Source organism: Paralichthys olivaceus, chromosome 21, assembly GCF_024713975.1.
Source record: "Paralichthys olivaceus isolate ysfri-2021 chromosome 21, ASM2471397v2, whole genome shotgun sequence".
Lineage (NCBI taxonomy): Eukaryota > Metazoa > Chordata > Actinopteri > Pleuronectiformes > Paralichthyidae > Paralichthys > Paralichthys olivaceus.
The window spans coordinates 5965402-5991209 of record NC_091113.1 but is presented as its reverse complement, the minus strand read 5'-3'; the positions used below and the strand labels follow the sequence as shown (position 1 = coordinate 5991209).

The window sequence follows — 25808 nt, the reverse complement described above, 5'->3', positions numbered from 1 at the left end:
ACCTGAATCGCTCTTCATTCCACTGTAGCCGAAAAACAGAAACAAGGGAAAACAGATGTTAGCGTCAACCTCATTATCCTCACGGTGGAAAAAAAAAACAGCAAAACAATGCCGAACATTCAAGTTATCTCCTTTTATTCCCTGGAAACACCATATATATATACAAACATAATCCAGAATCAGTGTTTTTAAAAAGATCTCTTGATAATTTTACAGAATGACATATCTACAAATGTATATAATCACAGTTTGAATATTCCACAAAACAAAAGAGCGAAGAGAGGAATCATTGCACAGGAAGAAGAAAACAGGGAAAAAAAGGACAAACTTCTCATTTAACGTCACATTTCGACACTCACACTCTTCATTTCCACATAGTCGAGGTTGTATTCATGCTGCAGCGCGGCTTTGTTTCCAGGCTGTGGGAAACACAGGTGTCACACAGAGACTAAAGCAGGAGAAGCGCATTAGCGTACCTCAGAGAATTATGAGGAAAGAATTAAGAAATCCCATGCGAGAGTTTTGCATAGGTTCTGCACCAGAAACAGAAAAACAAACTGCTGTGATCCTCACCGCCGCTGCAGCAAGCAGCTCGGTCGCACTGTCAGAGATGCACATTAACATCTAGATGGGTTTGTTTTCATAGTTATCAAATGACACAATAGAAAAAGAAACCTGATGTGATAAAAGTCGCAAAAACTCTGACACTGTGTTAGATTTTCTCACAGTGCCAAAGGTTGCAACGCGTCAATATCAAGGAGAATCAAGATGTTATCTCAGGGTTTTGCCATCTGTACGTTTACATACCGAGAAAAATCTGTCAGGATGAAATAAAAGCAGATGCACATCAAACACTGAGCACCCACTGCAGCACCGGGGAGGTTTTAAGGACTCCGTGACCTCAATCCTGGAAACTTTCATCTCTATTCACATACTGGGCCATTTCTACATAGCCTCGGGGTTTGTGTGAAGGGGATCGGCCTGTAAGCATTCACGGCCTGTAAAAGCCTCCGTTCTGATCGGGGTGAAAAAGAGAAGGAGGCTCATCATTTGTGACAACTTCTGCAACAAGATCAAATCAAGACCAGGGAAACTTGAGCATCGTCGGATGGTGCAAGGTGCCGGGCCCACACCTTTTTTCTGCTCTGCGTTTGTGTGATAAACTTCACAGTAACAGTAGAATTGTTGAATATAGAGCTACCGAGCTGCAGGGGAGCGTTCGTGTGGCCCAAATACAAATTTAGTGAGGTGTGTTTACCCCTGTGGAAGGAACAAACCTCACGGACGGTGTGGTGCAAGCCTACAAGGCCTGAGAGCTGAGACGTGCACACAAGGTGTGAACACACACCCACAGTTTTGACACTTAAACATTCAAACACCAGCACAGACGCATGTAGCAAATACACAAGCAACAGACGCACACACAGTGAACTGCCACACCAACACATTCAGAACTGAAAAGAAAGGAATCAATGAAAGGAACAGCATTGCACTTTGTCCCTGGTTACATTTCTATAGGTTCCATAAACGTTCCTGAGCTACAGCTTGAGTTCCCGTGTTCTCCCCGTTTCTTCTCCACTTGATTTACTACAACGCACTCAGTGACACTGGAAAGAAAAAGAAAAACAGGGGCGACCGAAAGGAATATCATAACTTTTTTCGCTTCCCCACTAGATCATATTCTGCACATGCTGCAGAAAAAAATATGAGTTGACACTAATGACGCCTGCGACAGGAATATTTTATCAGATCGGATTAAAGTGAAAAAATAAGTTATTTGAGTTGATGATTTAAAAAAGTAAAACTGAAAACCAATCAGACACCTGGAAATAACATTTCATTCGATGGTAAATAAACTGGAAATAAATTAGAAAAATAAATCACATTCAAAATGGCCAAACTTCAACCTTGGCATGATTTTACATTTGTCAGATAATCTTCAAATTGTACACAATTTCAATGCAGGACTCGAACGTGTGTGTTGAGTGAATGGTTTTACGGCGGGCGTGCCCGACACAACAACAACTACAGTTACATGCTTGGGACCAAAGTCTGTATATAAAGATTGACGACATGCCAGCTCCCCAAATATCAAACAACACTGTAGGTCAAATGTTTGCCTCCTCCAGGTTAATGTACGGGACGGGGACCAAACTGCAAAGTAAAAAGTCAAATACGTTTTTCTGTCAATTTAGTTTAGTTCTTCTGACACAGATTTATGCTCAAGTGTTGATTTCTTTCAGTGGGTTTGGTTTTAATTAGTTATTTGATGCCATGAAAACAAGATGAAACAAGTATTTCAGCTTCATTTCTGCGTAGTGGGAGGATGAAGACATGTCGTCCATCTTTATATACAAAAACTCTTGTCAACTACTGCGATTGATCCACAATGCAGTTCGTCGATCCATTCGAAATGACTGAGCGGTGTTTCCACTGCAGCCTCTGATGTGTATGCTCCATTCCTGCGTAAGAGTATGATTCCTTCACACTGACCAAATAGATAGAGTCTGCTTCTTTATATCTAGCACCGGTGTCACACACACGAGTGAGTCCGCTGACGTGAGGCTCCTCGCCTCGCCAGCTTGGGTCGTAAGTGCTGTGCAGAGCAAAAAATGATGAAAAAACGATGGCGTACAAGGTTCCCAGGAGTCAGGAGTGATGCGTTTCCCCTCTTTAGCTGCGTAGTGAAGCGGGAGAAGCAGCCTCTCATAAATACATTTGGCTTTTTGGCAGATGGACATCAGAAGAGAAGTAAAGAGCGCATACTGGCCGGTGATCGTCTCATGTTAGGTTGCTTAATGTGATGCGCTGTGATGAGAGAAATGGATTTTGGAACAAATTTGTTTTTATGATAAATTCACTGGCAGATCTGCGTTTAATGTTTTGCGACTACATCCCAGCTAGACTTTGTTTTACATTCATGACTATGGCATCTTGGGTCGATTCATTTTAAAGGCAGTCAGAGCTGGAGCTGGCCCGAATAGTTGGCTCAGCTCAGGGGAGAGGGACCACAGCCAGAGGAAGATTTGTTGTGTTGGAGGAGGAAATGGGAGGTGGAACCATGTAGATGAAAGAATTCAAGTAAGTTCAGATATGTTCCACAAGACGGACAAAAAAAAAAAAAAAAACCAGAGGTTCTCCGAAAAGCAACCTGAGGTGCTACTGGCACTTCACGACATTCAGTTTGCTCCTTCATACGCTGCAGGAACAAGTGTGTGTGTGTGTCTCAAATGCTCAAATGCTCAAATGTTGCTGTCCCTTCAAAAACATGGTGTGTTGGAGATTCCTCGAGTAGTCGTTTGTTTTCTCTTTTCTCGTGACGTGGTCGTGTCACTTCCTCCGTACTCCGTCATCAGGATCTCGCTGCTGTTTTATGAGCTTCTCGATCTCGGCACCAAGTGTCTGTAGATTCTCCTGTAGACGAGAGACAAGACTGTTAGACTCAAACATGACACTGAAGTGACAATGAGTGGGGCTGACGAGCTGCTTTTATCTCTGTAAGGAAAGAGAAGAAGGTACTTAAAGGGTGAATGATATTTGTTGTTTTAATAGTAAGAGTAAGGAAAGTGATTCTATTATAGTCATTTCTAGAAAAAAATACAAAATTAAGACAATCAAATTTACCTATCAGGTTAAAGATCATCATGACATTCTCCATCTCTGTGAATGTGAAGCTTTAATTTGGCTCCGTCACTGTTTTGTTTTATTGTCACTTTTTAGTTGAGGTAGTTTTTTAATCATTACTTCAGACGGCCTGTCATTCATCTTTCATCCATCGGAAAAGAAACGTCGCTGCCAGAAAATACGCCCACATTCATCGTCTCATTTAGGATTTCACGTAGGCCGACCAAGACGAGTCTGACAGTATAAAACATGAAAATATTTTTTAAAGCATCTAACTGCCTACATAAACACAAGTGCACACAGGGAGGGAGAGACGTATATTAAGGAGGCGGTAACAATATTTGTGGGTATATTTTTATAAATATTTTTTATTTCCTAGCTTGGTATCATCTTCATGTTGTGTGTTTTCCCCACTTTACTAAACATTGATGAGAGTTAGGGTTACTCTTGACAGTGCCAACATTTTGTTAATGTATGTAATCGGCTGATATAACAGTATCGGAAGTTTTCAAGGCGTAATATCATTATTGACATTGGCCAACAAAAATCCATATGGGTTAGAACGATTAGCACCTGATTCTGCATAAAGGCTCAGTGTGTTGACTGTGATGTAAAAAACAACATCAACGTTCAGGGTGAAGAAACTAAAAGAGGCTTTTAATCAGTTTTCCTCATTAACGATTCACAGTCTGGTGCTTAAGTGCTCCAGAAGCATCCAGGGATCTCTTCGTCTCCTGGGTTGATGGAGGTGTGAGGACTTAAGATTCAGGATGTGAAAAACCTGACTGCAAAAACATCACTATTATTATGAAAGCATAAGCTGGGGACACTTAAAACATGGTTAAATAGCATTTTTCACATACATGCATGGAAAGCCTGATTGAAATCATATCTTTATTGAAAAGGTATTGATCGGACAATCCTGATGGAAACTCTGGAACAAAATATGTGAAGGTAGAAAGTATTTTAAACACCTTTATAGTCATTAACAAAACTTATACAATGAGAGCATATAGACTGAACGAAAGGGAAAATGAGAGGCCCATTGTGATCGTAACATATCAAACTCACGAAACCTTTTTACTTCCACCATGGAGGTTACGTTTTCACTCCTGTCCGTTTGTTTGTATGAAAGAAAGAGTCCGCAATTACCAGGGAAGGAGGAAATTGTGGTGCCTCTTTCGAAAACGTTACTAGATTTTTCAACATTTTTGTTACGGATCCAAATAAAAATCTGGATCTGGTGAATTTAAATGTGGTTTCAAACAGCGACTGTTGGGCTTTGATGGAGGTATGAACGCTACTGAGTGCTTTTCTAGGTCTGTATCTAGATTTCATAGAGCGTGCGTTGTTATGGTGCCGGCAGCGCCTGCACACTTAGACAGTCAAGTCACATCAGGCTGAGTGACTCCAGAGGTGGAGCATGACTCTGCCACATCCATCCAATTAATTATCCACTCATGTCATCGAAGCTTCAACGACACACTCACTGCAAATTAAGATGCGATGCAAGGAGCTGCACACACCCTCAGTATCCTCGGTATCGTCCATGTGTGTGGACGAGTTTAATACTTGTGGGGGGAGGGAATGATCCCTGCTGGGGGAGAGCTTACCTTCAGAGTAATGTTCTTCAGCAGTGTGTCCTCCAACACGGCCTGCAGCTTTCTGTTGATCTCCAGCGACAGATCCAGGGTCAGCCCGCTGTCCGCAGGGTGGGAGGTGTAAAGCGAAGCCATAATTCCTCCCCTCCGGCTCAGGTGGGCCTTGTTAATATCTGAGGCCTCTGATGACAGGGCCCCTGACTCCTCTCTTAGCACATAGCTCTGGATAATTCTGTGGGAATGAAGGAGAGGAAACGAGTCAAACCACGTTCTTTGAGAAAAAAAAAATGGAGAAGAAATGGAATGGGTGCATGGCATCAGCCTGAGACTGCTAAGCAAAGAAAATTGAGAAAGTGGGATTCATAGGTGGGAGCATGGAGAGCTCCTACAGAGCAATAAAATCGTTTCCGGCAGCAAAAGCAGTGAACACTACTGGAATAGTAAATCTACTTGGGTGCCTTATGGAACTTGTGTAAATGGAATACACCCAGTCATAGCAAGAAAGATTATTTCTGTACCAGCCAGAGTAGGAGAAGAAAATGAAAACTGTGGCTTTTGAATCTACTCTCAGAATTCTAATACAATCAAATCAGTCGTGTGAATACTTCGACTGTAATCAAATTGATAAAAATTTCAATTTTTTTACTCATTTTAAGAATTTTTAATTTTTTTTTAATTTTTACTAAAATTACTATCGCCACTAGTGTTCACTTTTTTGCAACCAGATTTTGATTGTATGTAATAAATACATTTGTATATCTTGTTGAATATAACATATATTTTTAATATTTTGATTGTATAAAAGGAGGATTACGCTATCTTTTTATAATTTTTTTAGCTAACTGCCAATGCTCATTGTGGATATATATTTTTTTACATAGCTTATGTTCTTTTCACATCTGTAGCAGCACACTCAGTGGTTTTATTACCTCGGTAGGTTTTTGTATTTTGACAAAAGCTTCGTTCCCTCGTTCAATACATGTATATGATTATTTTTGAAACATGGTTGAGGATTGGAACAAAAAAGCTTCAGCAAATACTTGTTCTTAATTTTCTCTTCAGCTGTGTAGTGTGTGTGCAGGTAAAAGGTTGCTGTGCACTGTCCTTCCTAAAAGGTCAACAATCTCAAAGGATCAATATTTTAAACCTGTTGGCAACCCAGCCATGTACCTGAAGCACTAACCTGAAACGGCAACAACACTCAGCCCCCTATCGGCATTGTTTAGTTCAAATTGAGGTTGTGTTTGCAGGTTTATTTATATATTTCTTTTAAATGAGTGTAACTGCACAGAGAGCTCCGAGCAGAGGGACGTTCGTGACCGTTAAGTAAGATTCTGCAAAAAAGATTCCCACTCAGTAAGAAATCTGTATTTCTAAACAGATGCAGACGACAGCCGGACTTGTAAAGCTGAAAGATTCTCAAGAGAATAAGTTGAGGAAAGATTCAAAGGAGGTGAAAAGCTACAACTGAAAACACTAGCACAACTTCTACTACTACTTCTACTTCTACTACTGCAGTCACTACTACAACAAAATGAAAATGAATGTTAGAGTACTACATCCTTTAAAATATCCCCTTTCTGTGCATTGATGGCTTGATTCTTCATATGTAGCAAATAGTACTGCTCAGAGTAAATACACATTATTCTGATCAATAACTTTATGGATCCAATCTAGAGAGTCACACTGACTTCAGGTTGTCACTTTAAATGTTAAGCACAAATAAATTCCCACAGAGCAGTCGTTATCGTTGGCGACCAAGTGACTAGTATATAAGAAACCTGCTATTTAACTAATCCTATAAGTGAACATGATTGTAAAATATCTTGGAAGGGTTGAAAACATGTTGATGACTGATCTGTTAAAGACATTTCAGAAGGTAATAATAGAAAATAGCAAGATAAGCATGTAAGTTGTGTTGGAATATTACTTAGCATGAAGCAACCTGGAACGCCTCCTTAAAATGCAGTTATCATCATAACCTTAACCAGGAGGGTAATGATTTCACCCCTGTCCGTTGACATGAACACATTTTTTTAACATGCCTTTTTTAAGTATTTACTCAGCTTTTCTTATTTGCTCCTTTCTGTCTTTCACAGAAGTCAACACAACACATAAACCTGAAAGTGTATGGTGCAATGAATGCATTCTAAATTTAAAAAAGCAAAGAAGCCTATGGTGCAATAAAAAAAGAAAAGCCATGGAAGCACAACAACGAATCAACTGACATAAGCTCATTCTCATTCACACGCACACAAACACCTGGGTTTGCACACACATAAAATGAGACTTACCTCTGACTAGACTTGCAAGGGTCCGTTTTTGGACCCCAGCTCCATCGCGACAGTGTTTAGTAAAAACAAAAAAGTGACAGAAATCAAAAGGATGTGGCCACATGTTGTGCTGAATGGCATGCACAGGTAGGCAGGGGTGCAGGGGAGCATTTGTGAGTGACGTGTCCTGTTCCCCACAGCTGTGAGGGCAGCAGGTCAAGCATGCATGAAGTGAAGATGGCAATTGAGCGCAGCTCTTGGACATGTTGTGTCAGACCATACTACAGAGACTGGTTCTTAAATCTTGGGCCCAAAAAGTGGCAAGACAGGAAGAGAAGCTTCAGAGAAAATACTCTGTGGTGTGAGGAAATCAGTCTAACACAATCATGCAAGCTATTTTGATCTTAATTGCATTCAGAGCTACACAGGCTTAAGCCATTTGTTTAAAAGGTAATTATTCGTATCATATTTTGCCAGAACATGTACAACTGCACGTGCTCAATGAATGTAGCTACTTATGAACAGTGTGGCAGTGGAACAACCTTGAAAGGATCCATCATTATATTTTAACAGCAGGTGTGGATCCTCAGCAGTCTGCACTAGATTTTAAACGGCTTTGATTTGCAGTTAGTTACCTTTATTTTAACCTGAGCAGAGTGATGATGGACCCTCGCCAGATAAATGGCCATCTACACTTGAGCAGAACGACTAGTCCTGCTTTGTTCGCATCTGCTTTGCATCAGCGTCATTTCAATTCAAGTCACAGGATTGGATCATTTAGACTTAATGGTCAAAATAAGCAGGTGTTGGTGTTGAAGGACAGACACCATTGCCCTTGATGCTGCGGCATTTTTTTCTTTAGGTTATTTACTAGAAATCGCAATTTCTGTATGAAGCCAATGAAGCGTGTTTGACTTCCTAGCAGCGCATGAACCTGTCACTTTGAAAACATATATACTGTGCAGGTCTAGTGAATTTTGAAGATAAGTAAATAACTGTCTGACAGGTGAAAAAAGTAGAAAATGAATAAGGTGATAAAATGATAAAACTGTAAGAAGCTGCTGGATCTGGAAGTATTTTTCCTCGTATTTCCAAATTGAATATGGATTAAAACATTTTCACTCAATGATGTCCTCGGTGTCACTAAACACAGAAACCAGATTCTCCTGTGTGATGTAAGTTTTACATATTTTAATAAAAAATCACGTTGTTTCCCTCGGTCTGACGTGGCCAACTGCGCTAAACACCACTGAGCCTCTGCCGTCATTACCATGGAGAACAAGCCCAAACATATTCCTCTAAGACTGACCCGGGTTTAATTGAATGAAACTTAACCAATTCTTCAAAGAGCTGGATATTTTCTCACAGTACTTCATCTCTGCAGGTTATGTTTTCCTCCTGGTTTATGTGTTGTTTTGTAGATTGTATTACAGAATCTGATTTCACAAAAATCACTGAATTGATTTCCACAAAATCTGGATCCGTCGTGGAACAGATTTAGACAAATGCCCCCCCCCCCCTTTTTTTTTTTTACATAGATAATTCACTGATTGGGAAAATGAACTGAGTTTTACTTCCAGAACCAACAGCGCCCGTCACAGATCCCCTGCACACTCATACTCCACAATGTATTAAAGTGGTAGTAAACTGATGCAATCCTTATCAGTCAGTAAGCAAACGGATGCATAACACAGTCGTCACACAAGTGCGGTATGGATGAAATGCAAATCAAAAATCAACCTAATTATTTTCTTCCACTATCTGTCCCACTACGCCTCTGCTTCCATAACTCTGCCTCCTTATTCCTCACATGCTTCAGGCTTACAGGTAGCTTTAGCTGGCCAGTGTTCACCAGGCTGTCCTGGAGGGATAGGGACAGAAAGGCAAAAAGGACAAATTCACATCTCACGTCTGCATTCAGCGAAGAGCAACACCCCCGCTTAGCTGAGATTTTACAGAGCTAATTATAAACTGGCAACCGTGGGATTCGTCCTCAATTTTAACTCTTCAATGTAGGTTGAGGCTAAATCGAGGTTTGCAGCTGGGAAATAATTGAGAAGAGGGAGAGAAGTGATTGGAGCGTTGTCGATATCATTCGGTTACAAGATCCACTGAGATGCAAAACTTGAACCAACTGTAGGGAGTGATCTGGACTGATCAATGAATAAGATTTCATTCATTGGAGAGGAATGTCTTAAATCCCTTCAGCTCAATGAGGTAGTTTTATCTCCATAACTCACCTCATCCCAGCATAGGGATGAACAATCCACTTCTAAACCTGCACATGAAGTGGTGTGATTAAGATACACCAAACGTCCTTCACACCGCCTCTTTAGTTGATGTGATGAATATGGATGTAACATTGTTTAAGATCCATACTGAGGCATTGCCCCCCCCCACATCGACTTGACTATAAATAGCTCTGAGTGAAGTTTGTAGAAATCAGAAGTGCAATGTTTGCAGGTGTTGGAATTTAGAGAGGACACAGAGAGAGAGACGAAAAGAAGTGGGTGGGAGCCTTAAATTGTGTTTTTCAGCATAAACTGTCTTTCAAGGTCAAGAGCGGAGGTGCAGTGTGACCGAATATGTGCTGACAAAAATATTACCTTAAAGTATCCGCAATAGGCAGTTCTAGATTCTGGTGCTAATAGCTGTACACCATGAGCAGCCAAGAAGAAATACTGATGTTATCACATGAGGTGTTTTCTTGAAGGTGACACAATCTGTGAGAGTACAAGAACTCACAGGATGTTTGAGGGTACCTGTATATAAACCATTTAGTAGAACTTTCTAAGAGTAAGGAACGAGCAGCTCCTCAGAGATTTCTCTCATACGTAAGCAGCTTTTTTTATTATTTTCCTGACGCCACTTTTATTGTTTAACATCTGCCGGTTGTGGCTTTTTCCTTCTGTAGCGATTACACGAGTGCTGATATGCTGACAAGCTTTAGTAAAACTGCATTAAGACTACGAGGCTGTTACTTTAAAACTGCTGTAGGGTCTGACACTGTGCCAGGTTTGTGAGATCGTTGAGCATTTGCAATGTGTGTGTTGAAAATTTCCAAAGTTAAATTATCCACAAGGTTTGTTTGAGATATCCCATGATCCACAGCACCAGACAAATCTGAGCACAATGCATTCTATCATCAAACATCTCTCCCTGCTCCCTTTACTTTGGCCCGTGCCACTCACTTGGTCTTTTTGCGGATCTCTTCCACCAGTTGCTTGATGTGATCTTCCATGAACTCAATTTTTTCCTGCTTGCGAGCAAGTGATTTCTGTAGACGGACAATGCGCTCCACAAGCACAGCCTTGTCCACCTCTGGGAAGCTGTCCACGACCACAACTGAAGGACCCGACTGGCTCTCTGGCGACCGCTCTTCGACGCCACCGCTCCCACCGTGACGTGCATTCAAAGAGCCTGGGGACGGGAGGGGATGGCCACATGAGTTAAAAACTTGTAGGTTATGTGACGACTCGCTGTAAAGTATGTGAACTTTCCATAAACTAAAGAAGAAATATAAATATTACCATTTCCCTTTGTCATCATGAATTATGTAAATAAAAAAAACCTTCTTCAGAGGGTGATCTATCCCACCACCGTTATTGAAAAACAAAACCTTAAATGGTAATACTACTGTCTGTGTTAAATACTAACCAAATCCAGGAGCAGTACCTGAGGAACTAGAGCGACTGCCCATACTGCTGGCATCCCTGTCGCAGCCTCCATTCTCGATGTGCTCCAGTCTTTTACGGGCTGTAGAAGAAAATAATGAAAAGTTGGGTCAAAACGAGACTTTACCTAACTATTAAACTAACTATTGAATATAAAAAAATGATTTGCTGAATTCATCAAGTTACACTTCCTTTAGTACCATCTCCTTATAAAAAGTACATTGATTATGGAAGCAGATACATTTTCTGTTGTAACTTAAACTCAAGCTTCAACACGAGCTGTGACTGACAGCCGAGACCCACTTGGGATTATGACTTTGAAAATGTTCCACGGTCGAGCGAAAATTAACTACGTGTGACATTCTTCAAACAAATTACTGGTGGCAGACAGTGAAAGTCACAGCTAAGCATCACTGCTTGAGTCTGGAGGCATCTACCTGAATAAATGTAATGCAGGTTGATTTTGAAGAGGAGTGCCTGCTCAGCAAACCTTTCATGCATTAAAAAAAGGCTTGAGAATGACTGTACTGTAGACATGAAGTATAATTGCAACACTGATGAATGACAACAGGCTCCTCTAAGGAAACTTTTCACCCATTCCAACTAAAAGGGAAAATCTTGTGCATACAAGATAATGGTGCTGATGCTTTAAGGTTACTGTGTGTGCCCAGAGAGCAAAGAAGAGAAAGGTGGCTCCATCTACAAAAGATAATCCTTACATCAGGGGAATATTAGCTTCTTATCTGTACATTCCCATCTCCCTTGTTTCTTGATCACATTACACTTTCTCCTCTCAATCTGCATGTGACCTGACTTTAAAATCCTGCAGTCTCTCAGGCAAACCGTCCTGTACTCAAGATAAATGTCAGAGTAAAGTGAAAGAAGATATAATGGTAATGACAACCCTGTTTCTTACATGCAATTTTAAATTAAATCCGACTTGTAGTAACTCTGCTACAGGGTTTGGTCCTTTCTGTTAAAAAAAAGTTTGACACATGTGACCCTGTTGACTTCCTGACCTTGTGTCAGTTGTTTTGTCAGGTCCTTTATGTTGGCAGCTTGTTTCCTCTTCTGTGTCACCAGCTCGTCTCTCAGCTCTTCGACTCTGGTTTTTAGCCGGGACACCTCTGTCTGCAGTGCTGTCCGCTCCTCCTGCAGACCCTGCACCTCCTGCTGCCGCAGCACCTCCTCCTGTTTCAGCTGTCGCGACTGCACGATGAATACATAAACGAGATTTAAGTGAAGAAATTACAGTATACATTCTTTTATCCTGAACGCCAAGCCAGGAAATATCACTATATCACATGGACACTGTGCGCTCTAGGACAGACAACGCACATTTTTTAATGAGATCACTGTAACTTCGTGGCAGTTTTCAGTTAAGGATTCATGCAGGATTTTGGTGAATTGTATTGATCTGTTAATCAGCTGAGCTTCATTCATACATTAATTATACATCAATCTATCACCCTGTGCACTCAAAGTTCCCAGACCTTGTCATCGAGCAGCCTTTTGGTCTCCTCCAGCTGTGCTTGGAGCTCTGTGAAGCTGCTGGTCAGCTGGTCCAGCTGAGACTGCAGTGCGTTGCTCTCTGACTGGAGTTGGGCGTTCTTGCTGCTCAGTTTCTCTGTGAAGCCCAGTAACTCCGCCTCGCGCTCCCTGCTGCCTTGCACATCACGCTGAAGGTCAGTCATCTGGTTGGTGAGGCTGTCCACCTCTTCATGCAGAGACGTGATCTCCTGTTTGTCTCTGTGTGCAAAAAAGTACCAGATGTTAAGAAAGTCACCGATGGACATAAACAACAAATTTCCCTGTAAGTTCCAGGCATTTATTGGCAATTATACATGAGAATTAGATGACAAACAGTAAGTAATACCTAATAAAATGTTTATCGTCATATTGTTGACACAAAGATACAATCATTTGATGATACATAGTTTTTGTACTATTTATCTAAGGAAATAAATACTCAACAGTTTGTTATCCTTTTAATAATGCGTAACTAATCTATTTAGCCATTTTTTTGTATCTGCATTCATTAAGATCACTGAAGTGGAGAAAAATGAGCCAGAGTCACTGGTACTGAAGTTGTCGATAGACCAAAGAAGTTTTTGCAACCAACTTATTTTCTTTTCTTGCCAACAACAACAAATGTTGGTGCTTGTGGTGAAAAAAAAAATCCCTGCTTGTCAGATTTACAGCCAAAAAAAGTAGAGAAGCTTTTGCAAAAATCAATTTGGGTCGGTGCCGCCTACTTATGGCACACTGGCACGCACAGAAAGCAGCATTTCAATAAGTGGAAAGGTTTCTCTATCAAGTCACATGCTCATGGACAGCACAGCCACAAACCCACAGAGACCCGAGTCCCTCACTGTCCTGTGTGCTAAATCCAACTCTGGCCTATCTTTAAAAAAGGGACAAGCACCATATAACAACCTGCACTGTTCTGTCATAACTAGCAATGACTGAATGTTGATATACAAGTCAAGGATTGAAACTCGCCAGGGAGGTAACATCCATCTGTATAACCATATGATGAATGAGGAATGATCTTGTCAAGACTAAAATGCTTGAAAAAGTTAGTTCATGTCACTGAATTAGTATGAGTGATCGTTATGGTTTTATTTGTAGTCTAAATCACATTTTGTATTACTGCCTGTGCAAGTTTTGTTTTGCAGTTCAGCCACAGGATCCCACTGTGTATATTTCCACATTTTAATTTGTCGCTGATGTAAGCAGATAATTTTGTCATCTGAGAGGACCATGATTAATTCCTCTCATCTGTCCCAAAATGAACTGACGTTACTGGGACTAAATAAAAAAGGTATTCATTTTTGCTTTTGCATTTAGTTACCAACACAACAATAAGCATGTGTCAGTGCAGTGTTCTCATGTGTTATAGCCTGACTAGCTTGAGTGTCATATTTCTGGATCGGCAACTTGTACACCTGGTGCTCGGCCCTGCAGCTCGCTGAACACGTCTGGACTAGGATTTCATTGCCGTGGAAACCACAAGATGTTGAGATTCATCACTGGAGCGTAATGAATAATGGAAATGTTAAACAAATATCTCATGGGCATCTGGTTATCAGATTACAGTGTGTGAGTTTTATTTATACTTGCATAGATTCACAGCAAGCTAAAGCTGCACTTAGCAAATGTAGCACACTTGCTTCAAGGGAAATTACAAGTGTCACTTGTTGCCACAGAAAATAAAGCATAAAATCAGTTTCCTCTGTGTGTTATATATGTTTTCTATGCATGGAAAAGTTAAAAAGCCATAATCTGCAGTAAAGGGAGAGAAAGGACTCTACTTATGAGGAGGGGCCTTAAAGAGATATTTAGATTCCCCTCTGATGCTGGTTATGCAGAACTATCCTATGGTGCGCATTGATTGTGCTCATCAGTGAGTACTATTTCATTTATTGCTGTGTGGGGGTATGTTTGTGTGTGTGTGCGTGTGCGTGTGTGTGTGTGTGTGTGTGTGTGTGTGTGTGTGTGTGTGTGTGTGTGTGTGTGTGTGTGTAAGCTTGAGCTTCTACATGATCAGTGTGAGAGTGTGTGTACCGTTGTTGCTGCTCCTGGAGAGAAGTAATCTCATCCATCTTCTCCTTCTGGCGGCCGATCTCCGCTTTCTGCCGGTTGATGATCTCCCTGTACTTGCTCAGTTCATCCTCCCAGCGCGGACGCTCATCTTCTAAACACTTTAACTACACAACGACACCCACATATTGAGCTGAAGATGTGTTGATATCGCACGCACGCACGCACGCACGCACGCACGCACGCACACACAAGTATTCAAGGACTTATCTGTGAGACAAACCTTGGTGCGTAAAGTCGTGAGCTCATCCATGCCCTCTTTGTAACTCCTCTTCAGGTCATCCAGCTCTTTGGCCTTCACTCTGTGTACCTGCATTATGCATCACATTATATGTTAGATTTATATCCACGATTAAACATTTTACAGAGAGTCAATAGTTTTGTATATCAACTTAAACCTCCATCACACTTAATGGAACAAATTACTTTCTGAAATCTTACAGTTGCATCATTTTACTGCAGATGCTTTTCCTTGTAATCCAACTGTTGAATTCATTAAAGTTATTTTGCATACGCACTCATTAAGTATGTGAAAGCAAAGCTGAATAATGTTTCATGTCATGTTTTTAAACGAAGCCATTAACTGCTACGGGGGCAAGTCAACTTTTCCACGAAGCCATTAGTAGCCTGCGGTATCCAAGACAACATATAATGAAATAGAAGATGCCTGCAAATTCATCATCCAATTCCTCGATTCATCCCTTCCCATTTTAATGTTGACTACCCCGACAGTAATGGAAACTCACCCTGCATTATTTTTGACTGAGCTGCATCATCACTTGAGCACAACACACATACTAAAGTAAACAAGGACCAGTTAATTCATCAGCAGACCAGCAACAAATGCCAAAAATCAGGCTCCAATCATTGGAGCCTGATTTTTGGCATTTGTTGGCAAAAATTGGCAACAGTGCTCAAGGTATCAGTGATGTGCAAGAAAGTGGCATGAAATATCTCTTTGATAACAGTGTCAATTTCTGGCAAAGATTATACATAAATTAGATTTGATGATTGGATTTCTAACCCCAATCAAAGCCGGAGTACTCGGAGAAAACCCTCACAGAAAAGGGGAGAACATGCAAAGTTCATGTGGAAACACCCCAACCGAACGGGAATTCGAACCGAGAGCCTTGCATGGTGTCGCTAAGAAATTCAGATCAAGACATTGTCAGGATTTGTAAGCTCCCTGTAGAAACAAATCCGACTGTGGAAAGATGGCGACAAAAGCCTGATGTCTTCTTGGTTGTTGTTGAAATACACAGCATCGTATTGATTATTTCTGGGCCACTTATTTTTAAAGTGAGTTTCCCCTCTGAACGAGGCAGAGAGAAAAACAGGTCATTGTGTTTGGAGTGAGTCCATGTGTGTGCCTGCAGAGTCAGTTCGTTACTCATTCCTAGTTAAGGCAATTACACCTCAGCTGAAAATAAACGATTTTACTAGAAGACCTGGCATCAACACCACAAATAAAAATCGGAATAATTGCCTGGAAGAACAGAATGTATATGTAATTCTGAATTCAAAACCAGTCTGCGTTACTGTTTTACTTCTTCTGTATCGGAGCATGAATACTAATAGAAACAAAACTCACACAAAGCATGGATATAAACTCCTAATATTTGTATTATTGTTGCTTAGCTTCACATTGTGGACTTGATAAAAAGCAAATAGCCTTCAGCTCACACGAGGAAGTGGGTGGTTGAATGAATGTGTGTACGTGAGTGAGACAGTGTTTGTTTGTGTGCACAGTGGTTGTCACCTCTAATTGGTCTGTTTGTTCCTGCCTGTGTTTCTCCAGCTCTCCCTTGGTCTCTCTCAGTTTAGCATCTAGTTCGTTGGACTTGAGCTCTTCCGATTCCTGGGAAAAAGAAAATGCATAAGAAGAAAAAAGGATGGAGAGAATGCATTGACTGAAACAACAGCAAAAGAGATACAACGGAGAGCGTAAGCAATTGATTATAATGAGAAACAGTGTCATAGTTAGCTGGTTTCGGTTATATTCAACTTTTTCCTGGTCTCATTAGCTACATTAAAATACAGCATAGCTTCCTTTTTAAATATGCAGGTAATAAAATAATGGATAACGAAAATTCAGTCATACAATTTTTGGGAACTTTATGCCATGTTGGTTATTTTGATGTGATGTTGACTTATATGCTGTTTGTACAAGCATCCCGACCCCAGAGAGAAAAGTTAGGCAGCTCTTTACTACCATCACAAGGTACAAATGAAAACTGCCATTCTCCTGAAACAGGATCAGTCCTGTTTAAAGTTCTGAATTTCACAATTAACAGAATCTGTTCAAATTCTTTCTTAAAAATCCAGTCCCTGTATGTGAAAGCAGATACAGCTGAATTTTTTTGTGTAACTGATACATGTTCATTACTTTTATCACTTGTTTGATAATTTGGAAGTAGTATAATTGATCGCAGCCCAGATTTATTCATATTGCCGTCACATCAATAGACATAAAAACCCTGACTTGCATCTTGATCCTGGGGCCACAGATCACTTTTTGTTTGCCTTGCTCCTTCCTCAGAATCAAACTTAATACTTGTGTGTCATAAATATCACACACCTGGTAGGTTCGGATCATGTCCTGGCAGTTCTTGCGGATCTGTTCGGTCTCCTCTTTGGCCTGGGCCAATTTGGACGTGGTCTCTCTTAGTTTGTCTTTAGTTTCCTGCACATAGGTGGACATAAGCATGCTTTCGTAATTATAACACTCACTTCATTTCAAAGCCTGTGCTGTATAAAGCCGGTTGGTGAAAGATACTGTTCTTCTCAATCAGATGTATCCACACATGTACAGACACAATGATTTATACACACATCCACCATCCAAACAACCACAAAGAGAAACATTAGGGGCTCAGCTCCCGTGGCCTCGAGCCTCTACTCCGTTTTTGCTTTTTACCCCCCTGTTTATAGTTGTGTATTTGCTTTGGGGCAGTTAAAAATAAAACCATTATGTTATAATAGACATTTTCAAAAATAGCTCCGGTGTTAATGATGATTTTCTTGCAGGGTCATTACTGTACCATTTTCACCTCATTTCATTTCACTCCTGAATAAAAAAAGACATCTAATCATGTATTTTTATGAGGCGGCTGAAGATAAAATGACTGAGGGGGATGTCATTTGTATCGTGGAAACGGTTGGCAGTTACTTGCCTGACAAACAATAGGCTCGGTAGATGAAGAACATAGACACAAAGCAGAAAATTTACTGGGTCGTTACAAATGGAAATGTTGTGTATATGCACTGTAAACTAGAGCTGCAGCGACTTTATTAGGCCAAATATCACATTCGCAATGTAAATGGCTAGATTTAGCCATTTGATTAAAATTTGAATGCAGCATGTTCACGTGTTCAATTGCATCCAAGGTAAATACAGTGCTCTCTTGTCTGTGTTGATAGCAGATCACAAATATCATGTTCTCCTATGTTTATTCATAAAACATAAATGTATATATTTAGGTTTTTTATTGTTATGTGCCATAATATGGTAAATGTACCTGATCATGGTTACTTGATAATTAACATGTTTTGATGCAAAATAAGTTCAAAACTGACACTGTTCCTTTACCTTGTGTGCATCCGCCTCACTCTTTAATTTGTTCTGGGCCCATTTGACCTTAATAAGATGTGAGTTGATCTCCTCCTTCAACTTTTCCACCTCTCGAGTCACCCTGCTGACCTCTCCTTCCTGAAAAGACAGAGGCAGATGGGTGAAGCAGGTACAATGCAGGACAGCCAACAGATTTTTGGCTGCGCTGAGACACTTATTAAATAAATATTTGTTTACACGCCCTAAGAGGGTCATACAAAGTACTGTTTGTAAGAAATTTTCGATTTTTGTCAGATGTTGACTTTCAAGCTAAATGCTCATAAAACCTGGGTAGGCTGAGCGGTAACTGAGTCTTTATGTCTTATTGTAAGCAGTTTTTAAAATAAGTCTTGAAACTTTGACACTTACCTTAGCATCATACAGCTGCTGCAGCCGGCCTTTCTCCTGAGCCAGCTGATTTCCCCGGAGCGCCTGGCGATCTACCTCCTTGGTGGCCTCCCTTAGTCTCTTCTCCAAACCCTCCTTATCCCGTCTCAGGTCGAGGGCCTCTTTCTCCCCCCGCACATATTTCATCACCATGGTCTCCTTCTCTTGGCGTGCCTCATCACATTTCCTGTTCGTCTGAGATGGTTGTTTGGATGATGAATTAGGTTAATAACATTTACCACACTTCAGTCACTGAGCTGTTTATACTGTTGGACACAAAAAAAGGATCAGGACAAAGTGATTTCCCTTAAGGAATCCCTAAAAGGAGATGGCTAGGGAGGACGTTTAAGGTCTCCTCTACTTAGCATGTTGACAACTTCCACCTGGACTGATAAAACATGCACACATGGACTGCATTTCAGTGTGGATGGAAGACTAAACTGCTGTCTTACTGTGTAATTGTCAGCTCATCAACCTTTTCCAAACAGGGTTGATTTGCTTTCACATGGCAGCAATATTACAAATCCAATTCTCCGTTGCCTTATTTCACTGTGAGTTAATATAATAGTATTTCAGACAGACTTTCTCAATCCCATGTTTTGCAGTTTTTCATGCTGACTATGGCTGTAAGAAACAGCAGTTGTCATGTTTTTTTTATGCGTAACATGGCCAAAGCCTAAATTATGAGCACAAGATGAAAACTATTTGACATTTGAAAAGTCTTTTTTATTACATTAATATACCTATTTCAACTGCCAACATAAATAGCACTGCCAAAACAACTAAAAAGATATCGACATAATAAAACACAGAAATTGTGTAGGATGTTATTTTCACAATAAAACGTTGCCAATCAATGTATAAATGATGCCATTGATAATTCCTGCATTTTAAGACCAAGATCCACACTGATACACCGGCTGAATTCAACCTTTACTTTAAGTCTGGTGGTTCATTCATTGGCTTCCCTACTCGTCTCACACCTGTGTGTTCATTCCTCATCCCATCGAGGAGCACATGTACCTGATTTTCTCACTTTGTCAAGATATAACAGGAGAGACAGTTTAAAGTTCCAACCTTTCAAACAGTTCACTCTTACAAGGAAGGAAAAACTGCACAAATGCTTAAAAAATAAGCTGTGTTTGTGTTTTTTTGTTTTTAAGAACAAAGATATAGCAAATGATGTGTATTTTAAATAAAACCAATAAACTAAAAAGAAAGAAGGTATCAGTTCAGTGGCAGAGAGCTTCGAATAAATTACATGACCAAACATTTCAAACCACTGGGGCGACAGCTGATTAGGACTGGGTCAGCGTCTTATTACAAGGGAGGACTGATAAATGGGTCGGTCCAGAAAGGGACGACGGAGTGCAGAATCTACCTCATACTGTTCACTGAACGGTGAAATTAAAAATTGTGAAGTGTGACAAAACTGTCAAGAGGAAAATACTCTATGTGGTTTAAAGCAGGTGTGTAAAATACAGGAGGAAAACGGCTCTCCTGCTGTATTCGCTTGACAAGCGATTAAATCTGCAATAACATGAGTTTGGCGTGCAGGGACCTCGACTGTTCAGCTGCTGGCTTTGTAAAAACATAGTTTTGGCCGGTTGTGAGTAAGATTTATTTGATCTTTTTCAGCTTAAGCAATCATTTTTATCTGAAGAGGAATACTGCATTTCTTGATGTGAGGTGGTGGACGTTACTCTCTGGCTGTGTTGTATTGATGGATATGTATTAATTCAGTTTATTGTTTGAGATCCGACAGATACTGCAAATAATATTGATGCAGCAAAATGGAGCCAATTAAAAAAACATTGACTGTTGGCTCAGTAAGTACTTTCTTGGAAATGCACATTACATACACATGTATTGATGTTTGTGGATGTTCGCAAAGTGCTGCACTGTGGTATGAAATATCTAACTGCTGTTTCTGCGGCTCATTTCTCTCTGAAGAGCTGCTGGCTCAAACTCCTTTTCCACTGGTCAAAAATCTCACTAACACCCACTAACATCTGGCTTAGGTCTGCAATGGGAATGGATACAATCGGCATTAGCTCGACACAGGTTTTCCTCCGCTCCGATCGGCAGGGAAGCAAACATGAAACCTAAGTGAATGCGCTAAATTCTTCTTCCAAATATAAATAGCCATGAATGCATACTTGTCTTTTTACATTTAGGAAAAAACATAAAACGGCTTTAGTGTTCCTCGTATCGTGCAGTGAGAGAGCTTCTCAGTTTCTTTTGCTTTTGTGATGTTGAACATGACTCACTGGGGGGAAATTACAGGGAGGCAAACTCTGGTACTGTCAATGGGGAAGGAGTGAATCGCCTTTTTAATGGGTTTAGCCACATTTAAAAAAAAAAAACCTGATACCTGCTCTGTCACAGGCTTAAATGGAACAAGACCAGACACGCAAATAAATGCCAGACTGGAGCAAAACTATGTTGCACGACCAGCTTATCAGAGAGTCACAAAGTATTTATGTCCCAGTTTTACCTGTTCTAATCGGAAGGCCATCTCCTTCTGCATTTGCTGGAGGGCAGCCTTAGCAGCCTGGTCCTGGTGAATGAGTTTTTCCCGTGACTCCTTCAGTTCTCTGAGTAGCTCCTCCACCCTGCCTTCCAACTGCAGAAACAGGGAGTACACAGTTTAAACAACTTGTTGGGCAACATGTACTAGATACTAGATAAATTAAATGGATCTAAGCATACATAGAGCGTATGTAAAGAAAATTCCTCCTACACAATGCTTAAACAAATGCCGTTACCAAGATAGCAGGAATTAATTATTGTTCCCTCTATGGCAACAGCGTTGCTAGACCAACCCCAATGAATAGAGCAGCACTTGACTGAGAGTTACATGGTGAGCTTTTCTAATCAAAGGGAATGAGACACAAAAAAAAGACATAAGGTGTTTCAAAATACATTAGTGTATTGAGATTTTGGAGAGCTTTTAAATTCAAAGGTAAAATACAGATTTCCCCCAAATGGATAAAGCCTTTGAAGCATGTGTTGCATGTTGAATGCTAGTAATCAGGACCCAATGTCCTTTTCTTCTCTCGCTACAGATTGCTTTGTTTGACTTCCTTAATTACCAGCCACACAGGGCTGGACTGCAGATTTAATTGAATTGGAGCGTCTCTGTGTTTAGTGCTGCTACACATTTATCCTCTGGTTTCATCCTTCAATTGAACAACAGTCAGCATTGGCTTCAGTCCAGCATTTCTCTTGAAATTACATAGTTATAAAAAATGGATAATTTAAGATTTGTTTATCTAATTAAAAAACATATGTTATGTTATGGTCTGTTTCCTATATGATGAAATATTGTATTAACAAACAATTTTTTTGAAGCTAATTACAAAGTCATTCATCTTCTGTTGTCTAATCTAGTTAGCAATCTTCATTAAAAATAAACTCTACACTGAAAAGATTGAAGGCGTTATCATAGTTAAATATCTGGTAGAGGCAGGAAGTCAAGACAAATCATTGCATTGAAGCACTTCCTTGCTGATGAAAACCAAAGTAAAAAGAATTCCCATTGTTTTTAGAAAATCTATTAATAAGAACAAAGCCCATTATTCAAGAATGAGCTTGTTTTGGACCAAAGGACACACACAGAGCACATCAATTGTGTATTACCAAAACAGGCAGTGCCATGTGACCATGTTGAACATGAGCAGACAATAGAGAATGAAACTAACCTTTTTAATGGTGGCCATGTGTTGCTTTTCTGTCTCGGCCCTCTTTTTCAGCTCTTCCTTCATGTTGTCCTTCTCTGAACATATACCCAGGATCAGCTCTTGATGTCTTTTGTTGTCCTCAAGCAGCCTAGACACACACAAATAGGCACACAATACCAATTCAGGTCAAGTCCACACAAAGCCCTGAGGAATTTACACTCTTGTTAATTAGGGCAGAAGACGGAGCAGGATAGAAAAAAATGTGTGTGTTATTCTGTGTCATTTATTCAGAGTCTAGTTTTATTACTATAAAACACACACACACTAACACTTTAAATTACAATCATTCTTGTGTGTCAGCTTCAAAATGACACTTTTAATATGTGTAATGAACTAAAAGGAAAAATAACTAGTAAATTGGTTAATCTCTTGTTAATCTGACCCATTTCAATGTAATATGTAAAATGAGGTAGTGACTTACAAACTTACAAAATATCACATTACCTCTGTATAGCTTTCTCCTGTTGTGCATACTTGTACTGGACACACTTCTCAAAGACCATCATACAGCCCTCCTGGTCTGTGGGGAGTCCATTGACTGGGGGGCTCCCTTTTCTCTCGCTTCCACTTTCACCCTCAGGCAGCTGACAGTTGAAAAGCTCTGACTCTAGTTCATCCAGCAATGACTCCTGTGACAGCGAACGCTGGATTTGGGAAATAAGCTTCCGGCTGCAATCTGTGTCATACGGGCTTGACGTGGACTGTGAGGGGGCTGAGGTGTTGGCACTGGTTTGTGGACTGGAAGCAAGTGAGGAGCTGACAGTGTCTGAACTAGGGGTTGAGAGGCCATTCGAGATCCCAGAAGTGGTTGTGGAGTCAGTAGAGGAGCTTTTGGAAGTGCTTTGGACAGAAGAAGGTGATGGACTTTCAACTGAACCATCATCGGCATTAGCAGGCAATGCTTCAGTGGAGCAATTTGTAACCAAGTCTAATGGCTGATCATTGCAGTTTGGAGTTGTGGCATTAGGAACGTCAGCTTGATCAAAAGTTAAAAAGGTTTCTGTTGTGCCTTCAAGAACAGAGGGAGAGTTTTCTACCACATTGTCTAAAGAGGTGTCAAGGGCAACCAAAGCTCCACCAGCCTCATCTGAAAATAAAGATATCCTGTCTTCCATAGAAACTGTACTGTTATTACAGCCAGTGTCAGCATACATCTCACTCCCCTCCAATTGTTCCTGACTGCACGGTAGAGCTTCCATCTCTGTCTTTGTGTCAGTGTCAACACATGTAGTGCTCTTGATTAATTCCCTTTCAATCTGTGCTTTATCCTCTGCCATTTCTGACTCAACTGCACCATTGTGATTTATTTGTTCCTCATTTTCTACGTTGGTTGTGCTGTTGTTGAGCTGATCCACAAGGGGAGATCCCTCAGACACAGATTCGGCCTCTAATCCTTCCATGATGTGTGCATCTGAAGCAGGACCAGGCTGTTCCATGGTCCCTCCTTAGGTTAAATCTGTCAGTGGGAGGGGGAAGAAAGAAAAAGAGAGCTGAGTGAAAAAAAAAACTGATTAGCTGAGTTTTTATAGACTGCACAACAGTTTCCCTGTGAACAACCAATAAAGCAGCGTTGTGCTATCCGCATATTGTGTCTTCCTGGTCAAAGGGTACAGTCATGGCGCTGCTGGCAATAAACCTTACATTTCCTCATGATGGTTCTCTGCTGATTTGCAAGTTTATCTGGAACTGAACGACACATAGCTTGAAGGCATACAGAACTGACACATGCAAACACACACAAACTGGGAGGTGTGGTCCTGTCAATACCTGACGTAGTTACACTTGTAGGCGTGTGGTGCAGTATGTCATACAGCTATGATAGGTATTCATGATTAGAACCCAGCCTTCAGGTCAAAATGTCTTGCTAATCCATTCAGGTACTGCTGAAACACATCCAGATTTTATGACTATCTTACTATTGAAATGAAGGTAATCTTAACCAAAGTCTTACATAGATTCACTTTATTTTAGAGATGTGGAGAAAATTAGCTGTTAGGCCTTTATTCACTAAAACTGTGGAATAAGTGATCAACAAAGAAGCTCTGTCTCTGTCTGAAGCATCTAGGCCTGCTTTACATCTCTTACACCAAACATTTACACACTATCCCTATGGCTTTGTCAGTATTTACTGTGTTATTCATTGCTGAGAAGACTGAAAATAGCTGCAAGCCATGAAGAAACTTTCATACAGCTTTCTGCATTATTGTCCTGACAGATAATCTGTGGCCCTTCCTATGTTTCACCCTGTTTCCTGATCCCAAAATCCTCCTTGGGATCCAACCACTTTCTATTTCAATACCAGCCTTAACCTTCCCCTCGACACGGGGATGGACATTTCAAACCTTAAATAAACACATGGACACCTTGTTCTCCTCATGGTTCCACTGTGATAATGCAACGAAAAAGCGAAATGCAGCAACATAATCCATCTTTTCTTGCTAATCAGTGAAAACACAACAGTTACAACGCATGTATTAGCAATGATGCCCTTGCGACAGGTGTCATACCAGATCACTGTCAAAGCTCGTCACCGTAATAACACTAACCAGATGTATTATAACACAGCCTTAATGGACCATATGTGATTGCCTCGGTTGTATTCGATGCTTCTTTATTAGCCCTTCGGTTCATTTAGATTCATGTAATGCCCTTTAGCTCGCTAGCTGTTCGGTTAGCCGTCCGGTAAACGCTTTAACCAGTGGGAAACGTAGCGCACACCCTTTCCATAAACAAACACAGCAAACTAAGGGCGGGTGGATCAAATGTCTTGGAAGATAAACCGCAGGCTGACATATTGAATGGAGCCGCTGCTCTCCTTGGCTAGTCAAGCTAACGATGGTGAGAGAGGCGTTAGCTAGCTACAAGTGCACTGAGGCTAGTGCGGCTAACTCTAGCATCTAACGCAAAAAAACAAACAAGAGGCGACAACAAGCACGCGAGTGTTTTCACCCACCGAGGGAGGATGAGCCATGATGCGGGTGAATGCGAGGTGACGATCGGCGTAAAGGCGAAGTTCAGACCCGCCGTGTCTCCAGCTGATGGTCACAACAAGTCACTGCGATATGACACATCAACAAATATGGCCGCCGAGCGAAAAACCGACGAGGCGACACGAGCCAATGAGAGGCCAGGGAGGAATGACGTCAGCGGAAAGTCGACAGGAACACCCCCACCACACACACACACACACACACACGCACACACACAAATACTGTCAACTGTTTATAATAATGCTGCACTAAAACTAAAATTAAATCCTACTTTAATGAATGATCTGTTTTGTTGCTGCTGTG

At 40.8% G+C, this 25808-nt stretch overlaps 1 protein-coding gene across 3 annotated transcripts; it reads right to left on the bottom strand.

The window, feature by feature from the left end:
- Positions 1-114: 114 nt before the first annotated feature.
- On the bottom strand, positions 115-25627 carry ccdc186 (coiled-coil domain-containing protein 186). Of its 3 annotated transcripts, none has more exons than XM_020083418.2 (16): positions 25469-25627; positions 22960-23971; positions 22477-22603; positions 21270-21398; positions 18755-18967; positions 18365-18484; positions 17354-17458; positions 16535-16633; positions 14999-15085; positions 14740-14882; positions 12666-12921; positions 12192-12381; positions 11156-11254; positions 10690-10918; positions 5238-5457; positions 115-3414 (listed from the first exon to the last, which is right to left on the bottom strand). In XM_020083418.2, the coding sequence occupies exons 2-16, from the start codon at positions 23949-23951 to the stop codon at positions 3331-3333; spliced, it is 3093 nt and encodes a 1030-aa protein (XP_019938977.2). In that variant the 5' UTR covers positions 23952-23971; positions 25469-25627; the 3' UTR covers positions 115-3330. The 3 variants fall into 3 exon arrangements, 2 of the variants coding, with proteins under 2 accessions (XP_019938977.2, XP_019938978.2); XM_020083419.2 differs by having other exon boundaries at positions 11174-11254; XR_011239777.1 differs by lacking the exon at positions 115-3414 and adding an exon at positions 7520-9359 and having other exon boundaries at positions 5318-5457.
- Positions 25628-25808: the final 181 nt, after the last annotated feature.

Excerpts from the sequence above, each read along its gene's own strand:
- ccdc186 (XM_020083418.2), bottom strand. The coding sequence starts at position 23,951 with ATGGAACAGCCTGGTCCTGCTTCAGATGCACACATCATGGAAGGATTA. Across the intron at positions 14,883-14,998 it reads TCACGACTTTACGCACCAAG|TTAAAGTGTTTAGAAGATGA; the intron begins GTTTGTCTCACA and ends GTCGTTGTGTAG. Across the intron at positions 10,919-11,155 it reads AGGTACTGCTCCTGGATTTG|GCTCTTTGAATGCACGTCAC; the intron begins GTTAGTATTTAA and ends TCCCGTCCCCAG.